General features: G+C 45.3%; 1 protein-coding gene and 1 long non-coding RNA gene across 2 annotated transcripts; one reads left to right on the forward strand and one right to left on the reverse strand.

Annotated features, from left to right (window-relative positions):
• Nucleotides 1-410: 410 nt before the first annotated feature.
• On the forward strand, nt 411-948 carry LOC121556127. The gene is made up of 2 exons (XR_005998085.1): nt 411-679; nt 792-948. It is a non-coding gene; the product is annotated as an uncharacterized LOC121556127 (long non-coding RNA).
• Nucleotides 949-974: 26 nt separating this feature from the next.
• LOC121556125 (calcium-regulated heat-stable protein 1) lies at nt 975-24,153 on the reverse strand. The gene is made up of 4 exons (XM_041870014.2): nt 23,918-24,153; nt 9,336-9,589; nt 7,360-7,482; nt 975-1,333 (listed from the first exon to the last, which is right to left on the reverse strand). The coding sequence occupies exons 2-4, from the start codon at nt 9,557-9,559 to the stop codon at nt 1,168-1,170; spliced, it is 513 nt and encodes a 170-aa protein (XP_041725948.1). The 5' UTR covers nt 9,560-9,589; nt 23,918-24,153; the 3' UTR covers nt 975-1,167.

The following is a 24,153-nucleotide window of genomic DNA, read 5'->3' on the forward strand; positions in this document are numbered from 1 at the left end:
TTTTCTTAGCGACTTTCAGTAACTCCAGTGTTCTAAATCAATAGTTGTTTAGTAGTCTGAACATTTCTGAAACTTCAACTTGCTTGACCATGCTGTAGGTCATGTAACTGTTTGTTACATGCAATATGCTTTGTGGACTTTACCGGATAGAGGTTTCTCTCCGGTTTTTTGATAAAACAAGAATGTGTGGTTGAATTTATTCTGCCACTGTGTCTTCTTATTGTCTCGGCCTTTAGGGCTACAGTGTATTCGGAAAGTATTCAGACCCCTTGACTGCATTCGGAAAGCATTCAGACCCCTTGACATTTTCCACATTTTGTTACGTTACAGCCTTATTCTAAATCTACACACAATACCCCAAAATGACAAAGCAAAAACTGTTTTTTTGAAATGTTTGTAAATTTATTAAAAATAAAAAACTGAAATAACTTATTTACATAAGTATTCAGACCCTTTGCTATGAGACTTGAAATTGAAACCCACTAACAGTTAGCAGGTGGAGCCAAAACATCCCCTACTGATTATGTCTTTCAGGTGATAAGACGATACACAAGAAAATTACATATTTATTTATATTGCTCAACTACAAATAAAATCCAGGCAAAATAAATTAATCTGATCAGGCGTTGTTTTACTCAACAGTCACACTGACAAGTAGGCCGAGATTCAATCTGATCAGGTGTTGTTTTACTCAACAGTCATACTGACAAGTAGGCCGATATTCAATCTGATCAGGCGTTGTTTTACTCAACAGTCACACTGACAAGTAGGCCGAGATTCAATCTGATCAGGCGTTGTCGACGATGCAGCTTTTAAAGGCAATGTTACCATGTTCGCAGAGATTGCATTAACTCTACAACGCTGCAGATGCTTGAAATGTCACATTGTCGACAGGCGCTATGGAATTTAATCCAATTGAACACCAGATCTCAGTGATATTAGTTCAAACCATGAATAAAAACTAGAGAACCATATATTGTTGCAGTAATACAGATTTATTTGATAAACCTTCCTGTCTAATGATACATGTCTTCCCATTCAAATACCAACCTTTCCATTTCCTCCCACAACAAGCATGAACCCATATGTCCCTTAAAAAAAAAAAAGGGACAAAAACCACAACTTTTCTCCCTGTTGACATTTCTCCCCTCTAGGAACCTCCAGGATTCAGGAGGAGCTGAGCAGCGCCCCACCCCAGGTCTCGTGCTTCGATCCTGGGTTGAGGTGGGTGATGGTGACATCCACCGCCTGGATCTTCTGGTACTTGGGAGGGATGGAGCACACCTTATAGCTCACCTCATCTCCTTCCATTGGCACGTATTCCCCCTCGATACTGTAGAGGGAGGAGGGGAGAGTGAGAGCGAGATACTGTAGAGTGAGGAGGAGTGAGAGAGAGATACTATAGAGGGAGGAGGGGAGAGAGAGAGATACTGTAGAGGAGAGGAGGGGAGAGAGAGATACTGTAGAGGATAGGAGGGGAGAGTGAACGCGTAAATAACCATCTCCCACCCTCACTTCGTCCAATCAGATCACGTCTCTCTGTTCCTACTCCCCGCCTACAAGCAGCAACTCAAGAGGGAGCCTCCAACACAGAGAATAGTGAGGCGCTGGACAGAGGAGGCAGACTCAATGCTGCAGGACTGTTTTGAGAATACTGATTGGAATATGTTTAAAGACTCATCCACCCAGGACTCATCCATCAACATTGAGCAATATACATCAACAGTCACAGGCTTCATTAGGAAATGTGTTAATGTTGTACCCACAATAACAATCTGGACAAACCCCAACCAAAAACCCTGGATGAACGGAGAAATTCGTAACATGCTGAGAGCCCGTACCGCAGCATTCAATGTCTGCAGAACGAGCCCTGATGACCTACCCAAGGTACAAGGCCAGCAGGTACGAGCTGTACAAGGCCAGCAGGTACGAGCTCCGCAAATCCATTAGGAAAAAAATAAAATACAGACTCAAACTTGAATCAATCACTGGTGACCCATGTAGCTAGGACTACAGGCCATCACGGACCTCAGGCCATCACGGACCACAGGCCATCACGGACCACAGGCCATCCCGGACCACAGGCCATCCCGGACTACAGGCCATCACGGATTACAGGCCATCACGGACCACAGGCCATCCCGGACCACAGGCCATCCCGGACTACAGGCCATCACGGATTACAGGCCATCACATACTACAAAGGCAAATCCAGCTGTGTGGTGCCCACTGAAGCCTTCCTCCCAGACGAGCTTAACATATTCGATGCTCGCTTCGAGGCAAACAACACTGAGCCATCCAGGAGAGCTCTCGCTGATCAGGACGACCAGGTGTTTTCGCTCTCAGAGGCTGACGTGAGAAAAACTCACAAAGCCGCCGACCCAGATGTCATCCCTGGCAGCGTCCTCAAAGTGTGCGCTGACCAGCTGGCGGGCGTCTTCTCTGACATCTTCAACCTGTCCCAGGCTGTAGTCCCCACTTGTTTCAAGGAGACCACCATCGTCCCAGTACCCAGGAAAACCAAGGTGACATACCCAAATGACTATCGCCCCGTTGCACTCACCCCTGTCATCATGAAGTACTTAGAGAGGCTGGTCATGGCCCACATCAAGGCCAGCATTCCAGGGACACTGGACCCACTCCCATCTGCCTTCCGGTCCAACAGATCCATTGAAGATGACATTTCCATCTCTATTCACAGAGCCTTAACACATCTGGACAAGAGGAACACCTATGTGAGAATGCTGTTCATTGACTACAGTTCAGCATTCAACACTATTGTTCCCTCCAAGCTCGACACCCTCAGAGCCCTGGGTCTGGACACCAGCCTCTGCAACTGGATCCTGGACTTCCTGACAGGCAGACCACAGGCTGTGAGGATTGGTAACAACACCTCCTCCACACTGACTCTTAACAGAGGGGGCCCCCCCAGGGGTGTGTCCTCAGTCCTCTGCTGTACTCCCTGTTCACCCACGACTGCATGGCTAAGTATGACTCCAACTCTATCATCAAGTTTGCTGATGACACCACGTCGTATGCCTGATCACTAACAACGATGAGTCAGTCTACAGGGAGGAGGTAAGTGAACTGGCAGTGTGGTGCCAGGACAACAACCTCTACCTTAATGCCAGCAAAACAAAGGAGTTGATTGTTGACTTCAGGAATCAGAGGAGAGGACACGCCGATCCACATTGACAGGGAGAGTGTCAGCAGTTTTAAGTTCCTCCGCATCACCAAGAACCTGAGATGGACCAACAACACCACCACCACTCTTGTCAAGAGAGCGCAACAGCGCTTCTACTTCCTAAAGAGACTGAAGAAATTCAACATGCCGCTCCAACAGCGCTTCTACTTCCTAAAGAGACTGAAGAAATTCAACATGCCGCTCCAACAGCGCTTCTACTTCCTAAAGAGACTGAAGAAATTCAACATGCCGCTCCAACAGCGCTTCTACTTCCTAAAGAGACTAAAGAAATTCAACATGCCGCTCCAACAGCGCTTCTACTTCCTAAAGAGACTGAAGGAATTCAACATGCCGCTCCAACAGCACCTCTACTTCCTAAAGAGACTGAAGGAATTCAACATGCCGCTCCAACATCGCTTCTACTTCCTAAAGAGACTGAAGGAATTCAACATGCCGCTCCAACAGCGCTTCTACTTCCTAAAGAGGCTGAAGAAATTCAACATGCCGCTCCAACAGCGCTTCTACTTCCTAAAGAGGCTGAAGAAATTCAACATGCCACTCCAGGTCCTCTCCAAATGCTAAAGCTGCACCATCGAGAGCGTCCTGATCAGCTGCATCACAGCCTGGTAAGGGAATTGCTCCGCCCACGACCGCAAGGCCCTCCAGTGGGTGGTGAAGACTGCTTCCACCCTTTCAGGACATCGAAACGAAACGGTGGCTGATGAAGTACCACAGCATCATCAAGGACCCCACACACACGGACTGTTCACTCCCTTACCGTCGGGCAGACGGTATCGGTGCATCGGGTCTCGGACCAACATTCTCAGAGACAGTTTCTATCCATCAAACTGCTGAACACTTCAACTGGAATAACCACCACCTGCATTGACTCTCCACACCTTATGCACTCACTCACACACACACCCATATACGTTCATGCTGCTACACACCTACACTATGACTGCTGCTACTAGACCTTTATCTATATTTGCTAAACACTAGGGCTAGGAATTGCCAGGGACCTCACAATACGATATTATCACGATACCTAGGTGCCGATTCTTTATGTATTGTGATTTTCATGATTTTATATTTATTGCGATTCAATTTATTGTGATTTTTTTTCATGGGCATAAACGCTGAAAACATGTTGGCACACTATTTAAAAAGAAATGGAAAAACAAGCTATAGGATAAAAAATACTGGCGTTTTGGCGCAGGTAAAGCCGATTAGCGCTAATGAACGCTACCTAGCGATTACATTTTACAAAAAAAAATAAAAAAAATATCGCTACTTGGAGTGAAAGTATCAATATAATATAATCCAAAATAATATTGCGATATGTAACTGTATTGATTTTTTGCCGTCATCACTACTAAATACTACACAATTTAAACATTTGCTCTCGTGTTCCGCCCGACACGTGTAAATATTGTAATATAAATTGTTGTGCCTCCTGTATTTATACTGATGCTAACAGTTTTATTCTATTATACTGAGCCATTTAATGTTTCATTCTAATGTTGTGTTATTTCTTATTGTTGTTGCATTATCAAGAGGGAACCTGCAAGTAAGAATTTTGTTGGACGGTGTATACCATGTGTATCCTGTACATACGACTACTACAACTTGAAACATGAGTGTTCTCTATCTACAGTACCTTGAACTGAACATCCATCCCACCTTTTACCCGTCTTCTGACCTCAACATCCATCCCACCTTTTACCAGTCTTCTGACCTCAACATCCATCCCACATTTTACCAGTCTACTGACCTCAACATCCAGGCTTCCCTTTATTTTCTTATAGAACCCAGCAGACAGAGAAATAGGGTTGTCCTCAGCTTAATCTAAACCCACCGCTTGGCTACCCTTGTCCTCTGCTGTCATACGCCAATGGGAAAGACTCTGCTTAGAAACACCGAGCTGGATTAGCGAAAACAGACAAAAGACCGGTCACAACGTGGACATACTTGTTCCTGTCCATATACATGCATAACACAGGCCATTCAACCTCTGTGTTCACTGGAAGCAAACGGAGGAGGTGAGAAAGGGAAAGCTTGAAAGCCAGAGACCTGTAAGACAGACATAACCTAACCCTAAAAGACAGACATAACCTAACCCTAACCCTGTAAGACAGACATAACCTAACCCTAACCCTGACCTGTAAGACAGACATAACCTAACCCTAACCCTGTAAGACAGACATAACTTAACCCTAACCCTGTAAAACAGACATAACCTAACCCTAACCCTGACCTGTAAGACAGACATAACCTAACCCTAACCCTGTAAGACAGACATAACCTAACCCTAACCCTAGACCTGTAAGACAGACATAACCTAACCCTAACCCTGTAAGACAGGCATAACCTAACCCTAACCCTGTAAAACAGACATAACCTAACCCTAACCCTGTAAGACAGACATAACCTAACTCTAACCCTGACCTGTAAGACAGACATAACCTTACCCTAACCCTGTAAGACAGACATAACCTAACACTAACCCTAACCCTAGACCTGTAAGACAGATATAACCTAACCCTAAAAGACAGACATAACCTAACCCTAAACCTGTAAGACAGACATAACCTAACCCTAACCCTGTAAGACAGACATAACCTAACCCTAACCCTAGACCTGTAAGACAGACATAACCGAACCCTAACCCTGTAAGACAGACATAACCTTGGGAGCAACTGCATTAGGATGTAACCTCCTGACGGACCCTCTCCATGGTGGCCTAAATCATGTCCACCGGAGGAAATGCATAAAGCAGGGTCCGAGGCCACTGATATGCCAAAGCATCCATTCCCAACGGAGCGCCCAGATCCCTCATTGAGAAGAATTGATGACAATGCGCGTTTTCTTGCGATGCGTAAGATCTACGTTTGCCCTGCTGAACTGATCCCATATCTGGGCCACCACCGAGGGGTGCAGTCTGCACTCCGTAGAGATAGAACCCCACCTGGAAAGTAGATCAGCACCCACTTTGAGACATCTGTCTGCACTCCGTAGAGATACGTCGCCCTGAGCGACAAGAAATGTGCACTGCTCCATACGAGCATATACCGGAACAGGTTTAGGAGAGAGAGAGACTGAGTACCTCCTTGCCTGTTGAAGTAGCCAACACCGTCCTGTTGTCGGACCTTACCAACACATGCTGGCCCTACAGCATCGGAAGGAAACGCCTCAGCAAAACAGTCTGTAGCTCTAGGTAATTGACATGCAGCACCCGTTGCGCTGTTGACCAAATCCCTCTTTCTGAGTAGCCCACACACAGCACTCTCATCCCAGTAAGGATGAGTCTGTCGTGACCACCCTGCAGGACACTACCCGGCCTATGGGAACACCCTGCAACAGCAGTCTCTTCAAGGAGTCAACGCCCTCAGGCACAACGGGGATACCGTTAGCAACCGATGGCAGTTGCGAGATGCGTCCAGACGCGTAGCAATCACCCAGAGCTGAAACAGATGCATTAACAGAAGTCCCAGAGGCACCACAGCTATCATAGAGACCGTCATACACAAACACAGGCTGAAACAGATGCATTAACAGAAGTCCCAGAGGCACCACAGCTATCATAGAGACCGTCAGACACAATAACAGCAAGCACAAGTGAAAAAAGGCACAGAGTGCCCCTGCTGAACCCATGCCATAGAGAGATGCAATGCTCTGTTGGGACAAAATCGCATGATTCAGAACCGAGTCCAAAACGAGACCCAGAAACTGAACGCACTGAGCCGGAGTCAAACAACTTTTTTTGTGATTCACTATGAACCCCAGAGATTCACTATGAACCCAGAGACTGAATATGGGAAACCAGCGTGGAGCTCCACCTGTTCCCTCGACTCTGCTAACAACCTGCCAATCATCCCGATAGGACAATACTCTCTGTACTTCTGATACGGGGACCACTTGAATAGCCTGCTTTTGAAGGAGAGAGGAAATCCCCTCTCTAAAGACAGGCACTAGGACCTCAGGGACTAATGACGCCACGAAAAGGAGGAGGACGCACAGTGAACTGCAGACCGTACCCCCTCGTCACCGCCCTCATCACACATAGTGAAACTTGGGTGCTTGCTTGTGTGACTGGGTGAGTGGGAGCTGGCATTATTTTAATGTGTGTTGAGGCTGTGACACACACACACACACACACACACACACACACTTACTCTGAGATGTGGACAAAGATGTCGCTGCCTCCGTCGGCTGGTGTGATGAAGCCGTGTCCTTTAGTGCGAGAGAAACACTTACATACGCCGCTGAACGACGGACCCTCCGCTGCACGCTCCGCCCTAAACACACACACACAAAACAGGCACACACACACACACACGCACGCACACACACACACACATACATACATAAAACAGGCACACACACACACGCACGCACACACACACATACATACATAAAACAGGCACACACACACACACAATAAAGGCAGGCAACATGTTAAAAAGGAAAGATGACTGCAACACACATCAGATTATTAATTATGAACAGGATGTATTTGATTTATTTCGTTTTTTCATTCTCCATTGTAACCACGTCACAAATAATTGAACACACACAACATGAGCAGAATAACTTGGTCAAAACATTTATTTATTAAAGACGATCAGAAAGAATGTTGGTACTTATTTATTTTGATCCAAAGCCAGGAATGAGTGAGTCACTCAGCTTTATGCTGACAAATAGCCTATTAAATAGGCCAAGCCTAAACAAATATATTAAAATGCCTAAATAAACTAGTACATTTCATAAATAAATGAAGTAGCTCAGGTCTTGAAAATATGGGCAACCTTTCACCCTTCCCTCTCCTCGCTGGACTCTTTCATTACGTTTCTTCTTCACATCAGCAAAGAAGGACTCCGTGTTTCACAAACTCACTTTATATAGAGGGGCTTATCACTCTTTCACACTGTGGTAAATAAAGCCAGTTTGTTATTTAGAATTATTTATTTCTGTTTTTAGAGGGAGAGAAACCAAAAGCCCACTGTGCTTATTTTTCCAAATTCGTCAGTCCACATGTCAAGTGTAATTGCGCCATTGTATTTACCAAAGTTCTCTCTCAACTCCAGGACCACCCGCCAGCTATTTTTGTTGTTGTTGCCTGATGCAGGACTCTAGTGCCATTGAAGAGAGACTCAGACTAAAACATTCACACCTCCATTAACTTACACAAGGATAGTCTAATACAAGGATCATCAACTAGATTCAGCCGCGGGCCGATTAATTCTTCAGCGGATGCTCAGGGGGGCCGGAACATAATTACATATAATTTGTAGATTGCAAATTGACCGCAAGAAGCCGAAATATGGTATATAGTGTTATGATACCCACTTGAATAATGTTTGACCAAAACAAAATCATTTCAAACCTTGCTTCCATTTGTATACGATCACGTCGTGACTCTATTATGCGTGGGAATAGATTTCTTAAATTAAAATCACTTGGAGCTGATTTCCTGGTGTTTTTTTTATAGTCTTTTATGTCCAACAATGAAAATTCAACATTTATTTTTTTTGCTCAGTACTTGCAGGGGGTGGGGCAAATAAAACCACCCGCGGGCCGCCAGTTGGGGAACCCTGGTCTAATAGCTCGGCTAGGTGTGAAAAATCCCCCAATTTGTGCAACAGTTTACACTCCCGGTAGATCAGCGTTCTATCTCCCCCTTGTGATAGTGTGGTGCAATGACAGAATGACGCAATTTACCACAATCTGCCACCATCTACCACAAATGGTCACGGCATAGCTAGGCCTAAGACCCCTAGACATAATGAGTCAGGTTACAGACCATGTAACCAGGACTAAGACCCCTAGAGATAATGAGTCAGGTTAAAGACCATGTAACCAGGACTAAGACCCCTAGACATAATGAGTCAGGTTACAGACCATGTAACTAGGACTAAGACCCCTAGACATAACGCGTGCAACAATATCAGCAGGCTAGTTAAGCAGTTTCATAACTGTTGCATTATAACAAGTTTAACTAGGTGTGTGTGTGTGTGTGTGTGTGTGTGTGTGTGTGTGTGTACAGGCTATGCGTGTGTGTATAAGTCTGTATGTGTGTCTGAACATCTGTGTGTACAGGCTGAATGTATTTACGTGTGTGTGTGTGTGTATGTGTGTGCGCAGTACTCACGCTGAGCAGGTCCTAGTACGTCTGGTGGGCAGGGGGCTGGGTATGAGGTAACCTCTCATGGGGGAGGGGGAGCGGTCTCGGTGCTGGGAGCCTGGCGGGCGCAGGGACCCAGGGGACACCGGAGAGACCGGGGAGACCGGGAAGCCAGGCGACCTAGAGGTCAGGGGAGGGGTCGTAGAGCATGGGGATACTGACCCCTGGATGGGCGTGGCTTCGGAAGACATTGGGGGAGGAAGGGTAGTCGTGACAAACACCTAGAGTAGACAGACGGACGGATAGAAAGAGAGACAGACAGACAGACAGGAGAGAAGAGGAGAAACCCAGTTTAGTCGTTATACTAATACACCTGATAATGGCATCAGCATCACAGTTCCAAATGACCCTCTAAACCGTTTACAATAGACAGGAGAGAGGAGGGGACCCTCTAAACAGTTTACAATAGACAGGAGAGAGGAGAGGACCCTCTAAACAGTTTACAATAGACAGGAGAGAGGAGAGGACCCTCTAAACCGTTTACAATAGACAGGAGAGAGGAGAGGACCCTCTAAACAGTTTACAATAGACAGGAGAGAGGAGAGGACCCTCTAAACCGTTTACAATAGACAGGAGAGAGGAGGGGACCCTCTAAACAGTTTACAATAGACAGGAGAGAGAGGAGAGGAGGGGACCCTCTAAACAGTTTACAATAGACAGGAGAGAGGAGAGGACCCTCTAAACAGTTTACAATAGACAGGAGAGAGGAGAGGAGGGGACCCTCTAAACAGTTTACAATAGACAGGAGAGAGAGGAGAGGCGGTGACCCTCTAAACAGTTTACAATAGACAGGAGAGAGGAGACCCTCTAAACAGTTTACAATAGACAGGAGAGAGGAGGGGACCCTCTAAACAGTTTACAATAGACAGGAGAGAGAGGAGAGGAGGGGACCCTCTAAGCAGTTTACAATAGACAGGAGAGAGGAGAGGACCCTCTAAACAGTTTACAATAGACAGGAGAGAGGAGAGGAGGGGACCCTCTAAACAGTTTACAATAGACAGGAGAGAGAGGAGAGGAGGGGACCCTCTAAACAGTTTACAATAGACAGGAGAGAGGAGAGGAGGGGACCCTCTAAACAGTTTACAATAGACATGAGAGAGAGGAGAGTAGGGGACCCTCTAAACAGTTTACAATAGACAGGAGAGAGGAGAGGAGGGGACCCTCTAAACAGTTTACAATAGACAGGAGAGGGGAGAGGACCCTCTAAACAGTTTACAATAGACAGAAGAGAGAGGAGAGGAGGGGAACCTCTAAACAGTTTACAATAGACAGGAGAGAGGAGGGGACCCTCTAAACAGTTTACAATAAACAGGAGAGAGGGGACCCTCTAAACAGTTTACAATAGACAGGAGAGAGGAGGGGACCTCTAAACAGTTTACAATAGACATGAGAGAGAGGAGAGGACCCTCTAAACAGTTTACAATAGACAGGAGAGAGGAGAGGAGGGGACCCTCTAAACAGTTTACAATAGACAGGAGAGAGAGGAGAGGAGGGGACCCTCTAAACAGTTTACAATAGACAGGAGAGAGGAGAGGAGGGGACCCTCTAAACAGTTTACAATAGACATGAGAGAGAGGAGAGTAGGGGACTCTCTAAACAGTTTACAATAGACAGGAGAGAGGAGAGGACCCTCTAAACAGTTTACAATAGACAGAAGAGAGAGGAGAGGAGGGGACCCTCTAAACAGTTTACAATAGACAGGAGAGAGGAGGGGACCCTCTAAACAGTTTACAATAGACAGGAGAGAGGGGACCCTCTAAACAGTTTACAATAGACAGGAGAGAGGAGGGGACCTCTAAACAGTTTACAATAGACATGAGAGAGAGGAGAGGAGGGGACCCTCTAAACAGTTTACAATAGACAGGAGAGAGGGGACCCTCTAAACAGTTTACAATAGACAGGAGAGAGGAGGGGACCCTCTAAACAGTTTACAATAGACAGGAGAGAGGGGACCCTCTAAACAGTTTACAATAGACAGGAGAGAGGAGGGGACCTCTAAACAGTTTACAATAGACATGAGAGAGAGGGAGAGGAGGGGACCCTCTAAACAGTTTACAATAGACAGGAGAGAGGGACCCTCTAAACAGTTTACAATAGACAGGAGAGAGGAGGGGACCCTCTAAACAGTTTACAATAGACAGGAGAGAGGGGACCCTCTAAACAGTTTACAATAGACAGGAGAGAGGAGGGGACCTCTAAACAGTTTACAATAGACATGAGAGAGAGGAGAGGAGGGGACCCTCTAAACAGTTTACAATAGACAGGAGAGAGGAGGGGACCTCTAAACAGTTTACAATAGACATGAGAGAGAGGAGAGGAGGGGACCCTCTAAACAGTTTACAATAGACAGGAGAGAGAGGAGAGGCGGTGACCCTCTAAACAGTTTACAATAGACAGAAGAGAGAGGAGAGGAGGGGACCCTCTAAACAGTTTACAATAGACAGGAGAGAGGAGGGGACCCTCTAAACAGTTTACAATAGACAGGAGAGAGGGGACCCTCTAAACAGTTTACAATAGACAGGAGAGAGGAGGGGACCTCTAAACAGTTTACAATAGACATGAGAGAGAGGAGAGGAGGGGACCCTCTAAACAGTTTACAATAGACAGGAGAGAGGAGAGGACCCTCTAAACAGTTTACAATAGACAGGAGAGAGGAGAGGACCCTCTAAACAGTTTACAATAGACAGAAGAGAGAGGAGAGGAGGGGACCCTCTAAACAGTTTACAATAGACAGGAGAGAGGAGGGGACCCTCTAAACAGTTTACAATAGACAGGAGAGAGGAGGGGACCCTCTAAACAGTTTACAATAGACAGGAGAGAGGAGGGGACCTCTAAACAGTTTACAATAGACAGGAGAGAGGATAGGACCCTCTAAACAGTTTACAATAGACAGGAGAGAGGAGGGGACCCTCTAAACAGTTTACAATAGACATGAGAGAGGAGAGGAGGGGACCCTCTAAACAGTTTACAATAGACAGGAGAGAGGAGGGGACCCTCTAAACAGTTTACAATAGACAGGAGAGAGAGGAGAGGTGGTTGTCGTGACTACAGAGAATAATAAGAGATAGGGATCATTTTTGTCCTTCCCTCCTATCTCTCCCTCTCTTAGCCCGTCCATCTCTTTCATTTCCTTTCCACTGTCTAGGAGATTTATTTTGTTTCTTCTCTACCCTGGGTACCAGTCTGTTTCTTCTCTAGCCTGGGTACCAGTCTGTTTCTTCTCTAGCCTGGGTACCAGTCTGTTTCTTCTCTAGCCTGGGTACCAGCCTGTTTCTTCTCTAGCCTGGGTACCAGCCTGTTTCTTCTCTAGCCTGGGTACCAGTCTGTTTCTTCTCTAGCCTGGGTACCAGTATGTTTCTTCTCTAGCCTGAGTACCAGTCTGTTTGTGCCATCATGCCACTGTTTGACATGACAAGAAGTATTAGCATGATACACAAACAGATCTGGGACGTGACCAGGCTATTTCCACTCTCCTGTGATAGATCAGTAGATCTGGGACCAGGCTATTTCTTCCCTAGACTCAAACTGAAAACTGTCACTCAGCTACATAGGCACTAGCCTGACTGCATACACACCCACACCCACTCCAAACCCTGGCTGTCCAATCAGTGCCCTCCCTAGGACATTCTAAGAACCCTCTTCACCATGGCAACACCAATCAGAGAGCTGCCAGGTTCTAGCCCATGGGGCCTGTTCAGGAGGGTTTAACGTTACAGAACGTTCAGATATAAATGCAACGAGTAGAACACATTTTATATCTGCCATTCAGCAGACGCTTTTATCCAAAGCAACTTAGCCATGCGTGCCTACATTTCACGTATGGGTGGTCCCGGGAATCGAACCCAATATCCTGGCGTTGCTAGCGCCATGCTCTACCAACCGAGCTCCAGAGAATCACATTTAGTATTTATTTTGTTGTTGTATTACATTTAGTATTATTGTATATTTTAATGTATTGATGTACACCCCTTTCAAATGAGTGGATTCGGCTATTTCAGCCACACCGTTGCTGACAGGTGTATAAAATCGAGCACACCACCATGCAATCTCCATAGGAAACATTGGCAATAGAATGGCCTTACTGAAGAGCTCAGTGACTTTCAACGTGGCACCGTCATAGGATGCCACCTTTCCAATAAATCAGTTAGTCAAATTTCTGCCCAGCTAGAGCTGCCCCGGTCAACTGTAAGTGCTGTTATTGTGAAGTGGAAATGTTTAGGAGCAACAACGGCTCAGCTGCGAAGTGGTAGGCCACACAAGCTCACCGAACGGGACCGCCGAGTGCTGAAGTGCGTAAAAATCATCTGTCCTCGGTTGCAACACTGACTACCGAGTTCCAAACTGGCCTCTGGAAGCAACGTCAGCACAAGAACTGTTCGTCGGGAGCTTCATGAAATGGGTTTCCATGGCCGAGCAGCCGCACACAAGCCTAAGATCACCATGCTTAATGTCAAGTGTCGGCTGCAGTGGTGTAACGCTCGCTGCCATTGGACTCTGGAGTAGTGGAAACGCATTATCTGGAGTGATGAATCACGCTTCACCATCTGGGTTTGGCAGATACCAGGAGAACGCTACCTGCCCCAATGCATAGTGCCAACTGTAAAGTTTGGTGGAGGAGGAATAATGGTCTGGGGCTGTTTTTCATGGTTCAGGCTCCTTAGTTCCAGTGAAGGGAGATCTTAACGCTACAGCATACAATTACATTCTAGACGATTCCGTGCTTCCAAATTTATGGCAACAGTTTGGGGAAGGCTCTTTCCTCTTTCAGCATGACAATGCCCCCGTGCACAAAGCGAGGTCCATACAGAAATGGTTTGTCGAGATCGGTGTGGAAGAACTTGACTGGCCTGCACAGAGCCCTGACCTCAACCCCATCGAACACCTTTTGGATGAACTGGAATGCCAACAGCGAGCCAGGCCTAATCCCCCAGATGTTGGAACATTGCTGCAGGGACTTGCTTTGATCAGTAACTGTAATGTTATTACTCAAATTGATATATTACTCATTAAAATACGCGTTACCCCCCAATACTGCTCCTGATGACCTGGATGGAATTATGTGATCCTTTCCCCCTGATGCAGAGTCCCTGACCATCTTCCGAAAACATGTTGAACTTCAACCACTTCAAAGAGTATCTTAAATAAGACATCTCAGTCAGTCTTATTTCTCAAAACAAACGTGCACTTGTCTTTTCCTACCAGCACTAACTTTGTTGATTCACTCACACACACACACACACACACACCACACACACACACACACAACAGTGAGGGTACTTCCTCTATACACCAGACGGTCTGTATTTGACTGCTATCAATAACAAAACCCTGCCCTATTTTTGGGGTCTGGGTTTCCTGAAAATCCCCAAACTATTTTTGCCTTTCGTGAGGAATCACTCATATAGTGCACTACTTTTGACCAGGCTCAATAGGGAATAGGATACTATATGGTTCCCTACATAGGGAATAGGGTACTATATGGTTCCCTACATAGTGAATAGGGTGCCACAGGGCTCTCTATATATAGGGAATAGGGTGCCACAGGGCTCTCTATATAGGGAATAGGCTACTATATGGTTCCCTACATAGTGAATAGGGTACTATATGGTTCCCTACATAGTGAATAGGGTACTATATGGTTCCCTACATAGTGAATAGGGTACTATATGGTTCCCTACATAGTGAATAGGGTACTATATGGTTCCCTACATAGGGAATAGGGTACTATATGGTTCTCTACATAGGGAATATGGTACTATATGGTTCCCTACATAGTGAATAGGGTACTAAATGGTTCCCTACATAGGGAATAGAGGTACTATATGGTTCCCTACATAGGGAATAGAGGTACTATATGGTTCCCTACATAGGGAATAGGGTACTATATGGTTCCCTACATAGGGAATAGGGTGCCACAGGGATCTCTATATAGGGAATAGGGTACCATTTGGGATACATTCCCTGTATAAACTGACACTCTTCCTCTGGCTGCAATGGAGATGGTTCCATTGAGTTCATCTGGTTGTCGTGTGTGGATATTACACAACACACACACACACACCTGCTGACACTGGCTGGTTTCAGTAGTGATCAGACCCATGGAATATTCCACCAGAGACCAACGCTGATCTCTATACAAAGGTCTCTAACCACCCCAAACACTACCCAGCCTCATTGACTTCATTGTGTGTGTGTGTCCCCTAATAAAATAAATAAAAATATTTATATTTTTTATACACTACAATGGAAATACCTTGAAACACTTTTTGTTGTTGTTGTTATCCTCCATGATTCTAAATGCAGTGTATCCACTTGAGAGGCTGAATTACGGTCCAGTACCAGTGAATCACTGTTTAATAGTATGTAGCCACTAGTGATGCGCGGGTTGACTCCTAACCCGCAGTCGCCGCGGTTATATCCACGGGGCGGGTGGGTTTAGGGGCCATTAAATATTGTAAGGACGAAGGGCAGGTGGGAGGCGGGCGGTTTGAATAAAGAGAAAACAATACCTTAGAAAATCCATAAATGTATAATTATTGTGCAATTTCTATCTATAGGCTGCATGGAGGTTTTTCTCTCATTATTTGAGGCTATCTGGTATTACTACATAAGCCTAAACTTTGGGACTTAACTAGAAACGCGCCAAATAGCCTACACAGCCAATCACCAAATAATGCTTTTGGGAACGGGCAGAAAAAGTTAACGTCAATCCAGAAAAAAGTTCATGTCAATCCACGGAGGCAAAAAGGACAATGTCGATGTTTAATTCAATAAGAGAAAAACTGTGAAAGGAGAGTTGAAGATAAAAGAGAAGGGAGGACCAGAAAAGTCATGTTTGGGAAAGATTTGGTGAAGTGGTAGAGGATGATAGCCGGCTATGTTATGTGTGATGATTGAGAGGCTCTATACAAAATTCCACAGTCATAAGACGGGACTTCAAATAGGTCTATGGCACGTCAAGGGAACTGTAGCCTACTGTTGAGATTGGTGCTGGTGTTGAAATCTGGACACTGACTACGCCTCGATCACACCGACAGCATCATTGCGTTTTGGTACACCAGAAGTACATTCATTTCCAATGGAACGCTGTGTTTGCCCTGCAGCATCGTGTTGAAGAGGCAGTTGCAGTGTGTTCTGTGTGGTGCATACGTTGGATTTATCGAACGTATGCGTCAAACTGTATGTGTAGACGGCTTGACAGAAACGGTAGCAGAAGGTGAATGTTGAACTTTTGTTGCACACCTATCTAGATGATGCTGGGTACCATTTTGCGCAATAAAGCTGTCGGTGTGATCGAGTCATAGGTCTATAACCTCTCACATAGCCTTAATAATAAACTCCTGCAGAATAAAGCATTTCTTGCAGTAAAATTATATACCAAATGCAGGCTAAATGTATACTCGGGAACAGAAGTGGAGAAATATGATTTATTTCTTTCTGCATTCTTTCTGAGAGAATGCAATGCTCAGTTAGATACCATCTGTAGAGGTGCTGTCTTCATCATAAAAGCTGATAGTATTTCAAACACATAAAATATGCATCGAAGCAGAACTAAAATCTTATCAGAAACACGTTGGGTCGTTTTCGAAGCTTTCTTTTTCCTTACAACCGGTCAAACTGATGCCATTTGGACATTTTAGTTATTTTTTTTGCTTTATTGTATTTTCTCCCCAGTCCCTCAACGTCTTCGCTCTGTGAAAGATGACAGAGAAAACTTTACTGATGTCAACTAGATTGAAGCATTCATTCTATCAATCTTTTACATTATTCTGGTGAGTAAGGGTTTATTTAGTCTTCAAGGGCAACATATAATGACAGAAGAGAAGCTGCATGTATCTAAATTATAGACAAGTTGACTAACAAATAGCCTACCAAAATGTCGGAAATTATAAGCAGAAACATATCTAAAATCAGGCCCCAAAAAAATCATGCACCCCCTGTAAAAAAATCATTCTGCCATCTTTGACTGTAGCCTGCAGCGCATTTTCTATATTTGCGGGTTAGGGTCGGGTACAGGCCTCAGGTCTTCACTTTATCACATATACAGTAGTCGGGAGGGTGCGGGTGAACAAACAGCTGACCCGCGCACCACTGGTAGCCGCTAACCTGCAGCAAACACTACAGCTCAGTTTTTTAAAAGCCTGATGAAGCTTGCAGCCGAAACGTTGGTGAACTTCAAAGCGAGAGAATGTTCCTCTCTTCTTCACAATAACTGGCTCTGGCAACACACAACAACAACAGGTTGACATAATGGAGAAGATCCAGTTGGTTCTAGTAGTGGACACTGAAGCCTTCCCTTTCTTTCTGGTCTGTGTTTGTCCTACCAGCTCTCTCAGTCTCACGTCAGAATTACACATCCATCCATGTTTCTCAAACGTAACATTTAGAAGTTGTTCCAAATGTCACATTTTGTGTTTAAGGTTAAGTTTAGGCATTAACTCTGAAATGGTTAAGGTTTGGGATAGGCTTAAAACAAAAATATCAAAAACATCTTTCTATCGCTGGATTCAAACATGTTTTTTAGGGTATATAAAACACTTTTATTTGAATATATATATATATATATATATGACTGAGAGTAGTCCTCCCCTCTTCGATAGCCTCCTTTTGGCGAGGAAGCACAAGCGTATCCTACCAGGAAGAGTTTTGATATCTGCCACACCCCCTTTGAATCAGATGTTGTATTTTCATATACTCTCTCCACCCCTCCTCCCCTCCTCAAGCCCCTCCCCTCCTCTTCCACCCCTCCCATTCCCCCCTTCTCTTCCACCCCTCCCCCCACTTCAGCCCCTCCCCTCGTGTATATAGCCAAGTTATCGTTTCTCATTGTGTATTTATGATTACGTGTTTTACTTATCTATTATTTCTCAATTTTCTTTATCTCTGCATTGTTGGGAAGGGGTTTTAAGCATTACACTGTTAGTCTACATCCGTTGTTTACGAAGCATGTGAAAAATTACATTTGATTTAAAAGCATGGGGCACAGACTCAGAAATATTGTGGGTTACAATGCTGTGGGTCAGACTGATCTGAGCTAGCGGCTAACAGCTAACAACGCTAATGCTAACAGTTTCATAACACCACTGTCAGGCTAACAGGAGCGAGAGGCTAACAGCTAATGGCTAGCGGCTAATAGCTAGGAGCAGGTGTGTGTCCATGTCTTTGTGCCTGTTCAACAACAGAGGGGGCAGCAGGTGTGTCCATGTCTTTGTGCCTGTTCAACAACACACAGAGGGGAGTCTGGAAGGAAGTAGCCAACTCACAGTGCTCTCTAAGAAAACACAGAAAGACATGCAGACACACTAACACTCAGACCGCCTGTCTCTCTGTCTGACTGCCTGCCCTCCCATCCATCCACATTGTAACACAAAACTTCTACTCTGTCTGTCAAGATCATTCTAAACATTATGGGTCCTGAATATGATATTCAAACAGCTCGGTCTGTCAAGATCATTCTAAACATTATGGGTCCTGACATCATATTCAAACAGCTCTGTCTGTCAAGATCCTTCTAAACATTATGGGTCCTGACAACATATTCACCAACAGCTCTGTCTGTCAAGATCATTCTAAACATTATGGCTCCTGACATCATATTCACCAACAGCTCTGTCTGTCAAGAACATTCTAAACATTATGGATCCTGACATCATATTTAAACAGCTCTGTCTGTCAAGATCATTCTAAACATTATGGGTCCTGACATCATATTCACCAACAGCAGAAATGACATGATAATACAGCAAGTGTGTTTTATATACACACACGCTTAGTGTGAGTGAGCGGTCATAATAATTACAGGACAAAGGCAAGGGTCCCAGGATTGCGTCCCAAATGGCACCCTATGTTTTGCACTACTTTGACCAAGGCCTATAAGGCTCCAGTCACTATGGAGGGATTAGGGTGCCATTTGGGACACAGTCCAAAACAACAGGACTGTACACGTTTACCCGGACACTGAGAAACACACAGGATCTACTGTACGGATCTAGTTAAGCAATTTCTATGATGACACAGCTACTTCCCCATTCCCCAGACCTTGGAGTGGTAGAGACACACAGCTACTTCCCCATTCCCAGCTACTTCCCCATTCCCAGACCTTGGAGTGGTAGAGACACACAGCTACTTCCCCATTCCCAGCTACTTCCCCATTCAAATCAAATCAAATTTTATTGGTCACATGCGCCGAATACAACAGGTGCAGACATTACAGTGAAATGCTTACTTACAGCCCTTAACCAACAGTGCATTTATTTTTTATTAAAAAAAGTAAAAATAAAACAACAACAAAAAAAGTGTTGAGAAAAAAAGAGCAGAAGTAAAATAAAATAACAGTAGGGAGGCAATATATACAGGGGGGTACCGGTGCAGAGTCAATGTGCGGGGGCACCGGCTAGTTGAGATAGTTGAAGTAATATGTACATGTGGGTAGAGTTAAAGTGACTATGCATAAATAATTAACAGAGTAGCAGCAGCGTAAAAAGGATGGGGTGGGGGGGCAGTGCAAATAGTCCGGGTAGCCATGATTAGCTGTTCAGGAGTCTTATGGCTTGGGGGTAGAAGCTGTTGAGAAGTCTTTTGGACCTAGACTTGGCACTCCGGTACTGCTTGCCGTGCGGTAGCAGGGAGAACAGTCTATGACTAGGGTGGCTGGAGTCTTTGACAATTTTGAGGGCCTTCCTCTGACACCGCCTGGTATAGAGGTCCTGGATGGCAGGAAGCTTGGAGTGGTAGAGACACACAGATACTTCCCCATTCCCAGACCTTGGAGTGGTAGAGACACACAGATACTTCCCCATTCCCAGACCTTGGAGTGGTAGAGACACACAGCTACTTCCCCATTCCCAGACCTTGGAGTGGTAGAGACACACAGCTACTTCCCCATTCCCAGACCTTGGAGTGGTAGAGACACACAGATACTTCCCCATTCCCAGACCTTGGAGTGGTAGAGACACACAGCTACTTCCCCATTCCCAGACCTTGGAGTGGTAGAGACACACAGCTACTTCCCCATTCCCAGACCTTGGAGTGGTAGAGACACACAGCTACTTCCCCATTCCCATACCTTGGAGTGGTAGAGACACACAGCTACTTCCCCATTCCCAGACCTTGGAGTGGTAGAGACACACAGCTACTTCCCCATTCCCAGACCTTGGAGTGGTAGAGACACACAGATACTTCCCCATTCCCAGACCTTGGAGTGGTAGAGACACACAGATACTTCCCCATTCCCAGACCTTGGAGTGGTAGAGACACACAGCTACTTCCCCATTCCCAGACCTTGGAGTGGTAGAGACACACAGCTACTTCCCCATTCCCAGACCTTGGAGTGGTAGAGACACACAGCTACTTCCCCATTCCCATACCTTGGAGTGGTAGAGACACACACCTACTTCCCCATTCCCAGACCTTGGAGTGGTAGAGACACACAGCTACTTCCCCATTCCCAGACCTTGGAGTGGTAGAGACACACAGATACTTCCCCATTCCCAGACCTTGGAGTGGTAGAGACACACAGATACTTCCCCATTCCCAGACCTTGGAGTGGTAGAGACACACAGCTACTTCCCCATTCCCAGACCTTGGAGTGGTAGAGACACACAGCTACTTCCCCATTCCCAGACCTTGGAGTGGTAGAGACACACAGCTACTTCCCCATTCCCAGACCTTGGAGTGGTAGAGACACAGCTACGTCCCCATTCCCAGACCTTGGGGTGGTAGAGACACACAGCTACTTCCCCATTCCCAGACCTTGGAGTGGTAGAGACACACAGCTACTTCCCCATTCCCAGACCTTGGAGTGGTAGAGACACACAGCTACTTCCCCATTCCCAGATCTTGGAGTGGTAGAGACACACAGCTACTTCCCCATTCCCAGACCTTTACATTTAACATTTTACATTTGAGTCATTTAGCAGGCGCCCTTATCCAGAGCGACTTACAGTTAGTGAGTGCATACAGTGGGGGAAAAAAGTATTTAGTCAGCCACCAATTGTGCAAGTTCTCCCACTTAAAAAGATGAGAGAGGCCTGTAATTTTCATCATAGGTACACGTCAACTATGACAGACAAATTGAGGGAAAAAAATCCAGAAAATCACATTGTAGGATTTTTTATGAATTTATTTGCAAATTATAGTGGAAAATAAGTATTTGGTCAATAACAAAAGTTTCTCAATACTTTGTTATATACCCTTTGTTGGCAATGACACAGGTCAAACGTTTTCTGTATGTCTTCACAAGGTTTTCACACACTGTTGCTGGTATTTTGGCCCATTCCTCCATGCAGATCTCCTCTAGAGCAGTGATGTTTTGGGGCTGTCGCTGGGCAACACAGACTTTCAACTCCCTCCAAAGATTTTCTATGGGGTTGAGATCTGGAGACTGGCTAGGCCACTCCAGGACCTTGAAATGCTTCTTACGAAGCCACTCCTTCGTTGCCCGGGCGGTGTGTTTGGGATCATTGTCATGCTGAAAGACCCAGCCACGTTTCATCTTCAATGCCCTTGCTGATGGAAGGAGGTTTTCACTCAAAATCTCACGATACATGGCCCCATTCATTCTTTCCTTTACACGGATCAGTCGTCCTGGTCCCTTTGCAGAAAATCAGCCCCAAAGCATGATGTTTCCACCCCCATGCTTCACAGTAGGTATGGTGTTCTTTGGATGCAACTCAGCATTCTTTGTCCTCCAAACACGACAAGTTGAGTTTTTACTATTTTGGTTTCATCTGACCATATGACATTCTCCCAATCCTCTTCTGGATCATCCAAATGCACTCTAGCAAACTTCAGACGGGCCTGGACATGTACTGGCTTAAGCAGGGGGACACGTCTGGCACTGCAGGATTTGAGTCCCTGGCGGCGTAGTGTGTTACTGATGGTAGGCTTTGTTACTTTGGTCCCAGCTCTCTGCAGGTCATTCACTAGGTCCCCCTGTGTGGTTCTGGGATTTTTGCTCACCGTTCTTGTGATCATTTTGACCCCACGGGGTGAGATCTTGCGTGGAGCCCCAGATCGAGGGAGATTATCAGTGGTCTTGTATGTCTTCCATTTCCTAATAATTGCTCCCACAGTTGATTTCTTCAAACCAAGCTGCTTACCTATTGCAGATTCAGTCTTCCCAGCCTGGTGCAGGTCTACAATTTTGTTTCTGGTGTCCTTTGACAGCTCTTTGGTCTTGGCCATAGTGGAGTTTGGAGTGTGACTGTTTGAGGTTGTGGACAGGTGTCTTTTATACTGATAACAAGTTCAAACAGGTGCCATTAATACAGGTAACGAGTGGAGGACAGAGGAGGCTCTTAAAGAAGAAGTTACAGGTCTGTGAGAGCCAGAAATCTTGCTTGTTTGTAGGTGACCAAATACTTATTTTCCACCATAATTTGCAAATAAATTCATAAAAAATCCTACAATGTGATTTTCTGCATTTTTTTTTCTCAATTTGTCTGTCATAGTTGACGTGTACCTATGATGAAAATTACAGGCCTCTCTCATCTTTTTAAGTGGGAGAACTTGCACAATTGGTGGCTGACTAAATACTTTTTTTCCCCACTGTACATTATTTTATTTTTTTAAATACTGGCCCCCCGTGGGAATCGAACCAACTGAGCTACATCCCTGCCGGCCATTCCCTCCCCTACCCTGGACAACGCTGGGCCAATTGTGCACCGCCCCATGGGTCTCCCGGTCGCGGCCGGCTACGACAGAGCCTGGAGTGGTAGAGACACACAGCTACTTCCCCATTCCCAGACCTTGGAGTGGTAGAGACACACAGCTACTTCCCCATTCAACCTTACTCTCTTCACCTCTTCTCTGTCTCCCTCCCACCCCTCTCCATCTTTTCTCTCTCCCTCCCTCATTCTCCCTTTTCTATCCGTCCTCTCTCTCTCTCTCTCCACTTCTATTATCATGTTATTTTCTCCCATACCTCCCTCCCCCATCTCTCTCCCCTCCTATTATCGTATTATTGCCCACTAGGGACCATTAGCACAGATCATGTTGTACAACAACAGAACACTAGCCTTCTACAACCATTCCTATTGACAACAGAACACTAGCCTTCTACAACCATTCATATTGACAACACCACTAGCCTTCTACAACCATTCATATTGACAACACCACTAGCCGCCTACAACCATTCATATTGACAACACTCAACAGAATAAAACGTGGATTTACAACAGTCTTTGACTCTTAACAAACCCACCCATTCGCCCCCCTAAACTACCCCGCCCCCACGCAACCCACTCCCGCCCCAACGTCAAAAACTACAAATATTGAAATTAAAAATATGCTTCACTTCGTTTTGAATCCCCATCAGTTAATCAATCATGAACGGGTATGATTTAGTCTTAATTATGAAAAATCTATAGTAAAATAGCCAACTACACAGTTATTTTGATTGTATGGAGCGACTGCACTGATTTTCATTCAACTGTGTCAATAATGTTTATAACTGGTGTATGATATGGTGTAAGCATTATATGAATCGTGTTTATGAATCAATCATGTTTGCGCAAAGCATTGAAGTGAATTGCGTCACCACTCACCTTTTCCGAACTTTTCTGGGGAGAAAAAAAACACTTTCCTTTTGAGGTCGAGCAGCAGGCAATGGATGAAACTAACTCCCTACAGTTTGAGATAGGAATCAATCAATTCGTAACCTTTTCTCACAACTAAATACTTTTTTTGGAATAGATAGGAAATGTAAAGTACACGACAGCAGTGAAGGTGGGTTCGTTTCTCGGTTCGTTTCAGTGCGAGTCTCGATGGGCGTGACCAACTG

Source organism: Coregonus clupeaformis, unplaced genomic scaffold (genome assembly GCF_020615455.1).
Source record: "Coregonus clupeaformis isolate EN_2021a unplaced genomic scaffold, ASM2061545v1 scaf0263, whole genome shotgun sequence".
NCBI lineage: Eukaryota > Metazoa > Chordata > Actinopteri > Salmoniformes > Salmonidae > Coregonus > Coregonus clupeaformis.